This window comes from Amphimedon queenslandica, unplaced genomic scaffold, assembly GCF_000090795.2.
Source record: "Amphimedon queenslandica unplaced genomic scaffold, v1.1 AMPQUscaffold_5319_Cont22708, whole genome shotgun sequence".
NCBI classification, from domain to species: Eukaryota; Metazoa; Porifera; class Demospongiae; order Haplosclerida; family Niphatidae; genus Amphimedon; species Amphimedon queenslandica.
In genome coordinates this window covers 1-1,658 of record NW_003554375.1, presented here as the reverse complement: position 1 = coordinate 1,658, position 1,658 = coordinate 1, and the positions used below count along the sequence as shown (strand labels likewise).

The following is a 1,658-nucleotide window of genomic DNA, read 5'->3' as shown; positions in this document are numbered from 1 at the left end:
AACAACACACAAAATAATAATAATAATGATAAATACATTCCAAACTATACCAGCTATACTATACTATAATAAATAATAATAATAGCAAATATATATGCACATTAGATAATGATTACCTTTCTCTGGAGCTTTGCGTGCATTATAAGCATGAATGATGAATAGGAACACTTGGAACAATGTGAGGAGGATAATGAAGACAATGTAGAAACCAGCTATTTCAAAGCTGCCTCTATCAAGAAGGTGGGCTCCAAGTGCAATATTAATAACTACAATGAGAAAAACGAAACTCAAATTAAGGCGCAATTACAATATGACATTAGGCCAGTGTACCGTCAATTTTTAATCAAAAGTGTGGGCGATTTGACCTTTTGACGCATGCTTTCCGCTGGAATAGAACCAGATTCTATTCCAGCGTCAACGTAACGTCAGGACTAGCGTAATATTGTAATTCCGCCTTTATGATAAAACTATACTACCAAAATTATTTGCTAACACTAAAAGTATATTATAGTATTTCATACTTACAGGACAGGACCAGTAGTGCATAGCCAATGATGTGGGCATGAGAGAGGTTAAAGATCCAACGTCTATTAATAATAATAAATGAAATTATTAGTACTAAGCTAATTAAAAGTATACGAAGAATTGAACTCCCAGTCAAAATATGAAGTGCATGCATTTAATGTATTATGTACATGTATCATGTACATAATACATGTAAGAAGTGTCTTACTTTTCTCCTTTTGGATTACAGCGAAAAACAGCAATAATAGGCTATTGACAGTAAATAGGAATAATATAATTATTATTTTAGATGTAATTCTTACATTAGCAATGTGTAAGCACATTATGATGATTCCAATAACAAAATGAGCTGTGTTCTTACCCTAAAATATAACACATTGATTCACGGTAATCATTGCTATACAGACTCACATCAGATGAGAAGCTAATAATTCCAGGGGTAGGACTCCTAGCATGTGCAACGAATGGTAGTATGAATCCTAGTAGACCAACAATGAGTGATCCAGCCATTAGTATCCGATGAGCTATGAACCATTCTCCATTAGGCAGTACTGGTTTCATCCAGGCAGCAAAGAAGGCACCCGACATAGCTAATGCTAGCCATGCAACAGTCATGAAAGTACCTAATACATTAATAATAATAATAAATAAATAAATAATAAATAATGAAAACAATACAGTAATAATACATGTACATTGTACATGCACATGTACATGTATGTACTATCATACCATGTGTTTTCAGTAGTTGTTGTTTAGGCCAAGTATCAACAGTTTCAGTCCTTCCTTCTCTAATATCAGTTAGTAAGTTAGTCTGAGCTCTTGAGAACGATGGAGTGATGTCATGTCTAGATAGTCCTTCTGAAGCCAAACCTACTCATTCATAAAATGAAACAAGCCAATTAATCAAGTCATAATAATTTAAAAAACACAATTTTAGACATACATGTACATGTACTGTAGTATGTACACAAAAACAAACACACATACATACACATACATGCAGACTCTAGTCACCAACTATTAATAATCAAACAAATCTAAAAAAAATTAATTAAACTTTCTATGTAGCATAAGGACAACAATGCCCATAAAAAAACTACAGTAAAAATGAGGGGTGAATTTGGAGTCAA

The 1,658-nt window shown here is 32.9% G+C and overlaps 1 protein-coding gene across 1 annotated transcript; it reads right to left on the bottom strand.

Moving 5' to 3' along the window:
- Nucleotides 1-62: 62 nt before the first annotated feature.
- Nucleotides 63-1,426, bottom strand: LOC105316080 (putative ferric-chelate reductase 1). Its single transcript, XM_011410884.2, has 6 exons — nt 1,258-1,426; nt 937-1,148; nt 828-887; nt 734-774; nt 526-587; nt 63-266 (listed from the first exon to the last, which is right to left on the bottom strand). Exons 2-6 carry the CDS (start codon nt 1,138-1,140, stop codon nt 64-66), a joined length of 570 nt encoding a protein of 189 aa, XP_011409186.2. The 5' UTR covers nt 1,141-1,148; nt 1,258-1,426; the 3' UTR covers nt 63.
- Between the last annotated feature and the right edge of the window lie 232 nt (nt 1,427-1,658).

What these genes read in the sequence shown, in the direction of transcription:
- LOC105316080 (XM_011410884.2), bottom strand. Translation starts at nt 1,140, where the DNA reads ATGACTGTTGCATGGCTAGCATTAGCTATGTCGGGTGCCTTCTTTGCT. An exon ending in TTATTAGCTTCTCATCTGAT is followed by an intron (nt 888 to 936) that starts GTGAGTCTGTAT and finishes GTTATATTTTAG; the next exon opens with GGTAAGAACACAGCTCATTT. An exon ending in TGCACTACTGGTCCTGTCCT is followed by an intron (nt 267 to 525) that starts GTAAGTATGAAA and finishes TTCTCATTGTAG; the next exon opens with TTATTAATATTGCACTTGGA.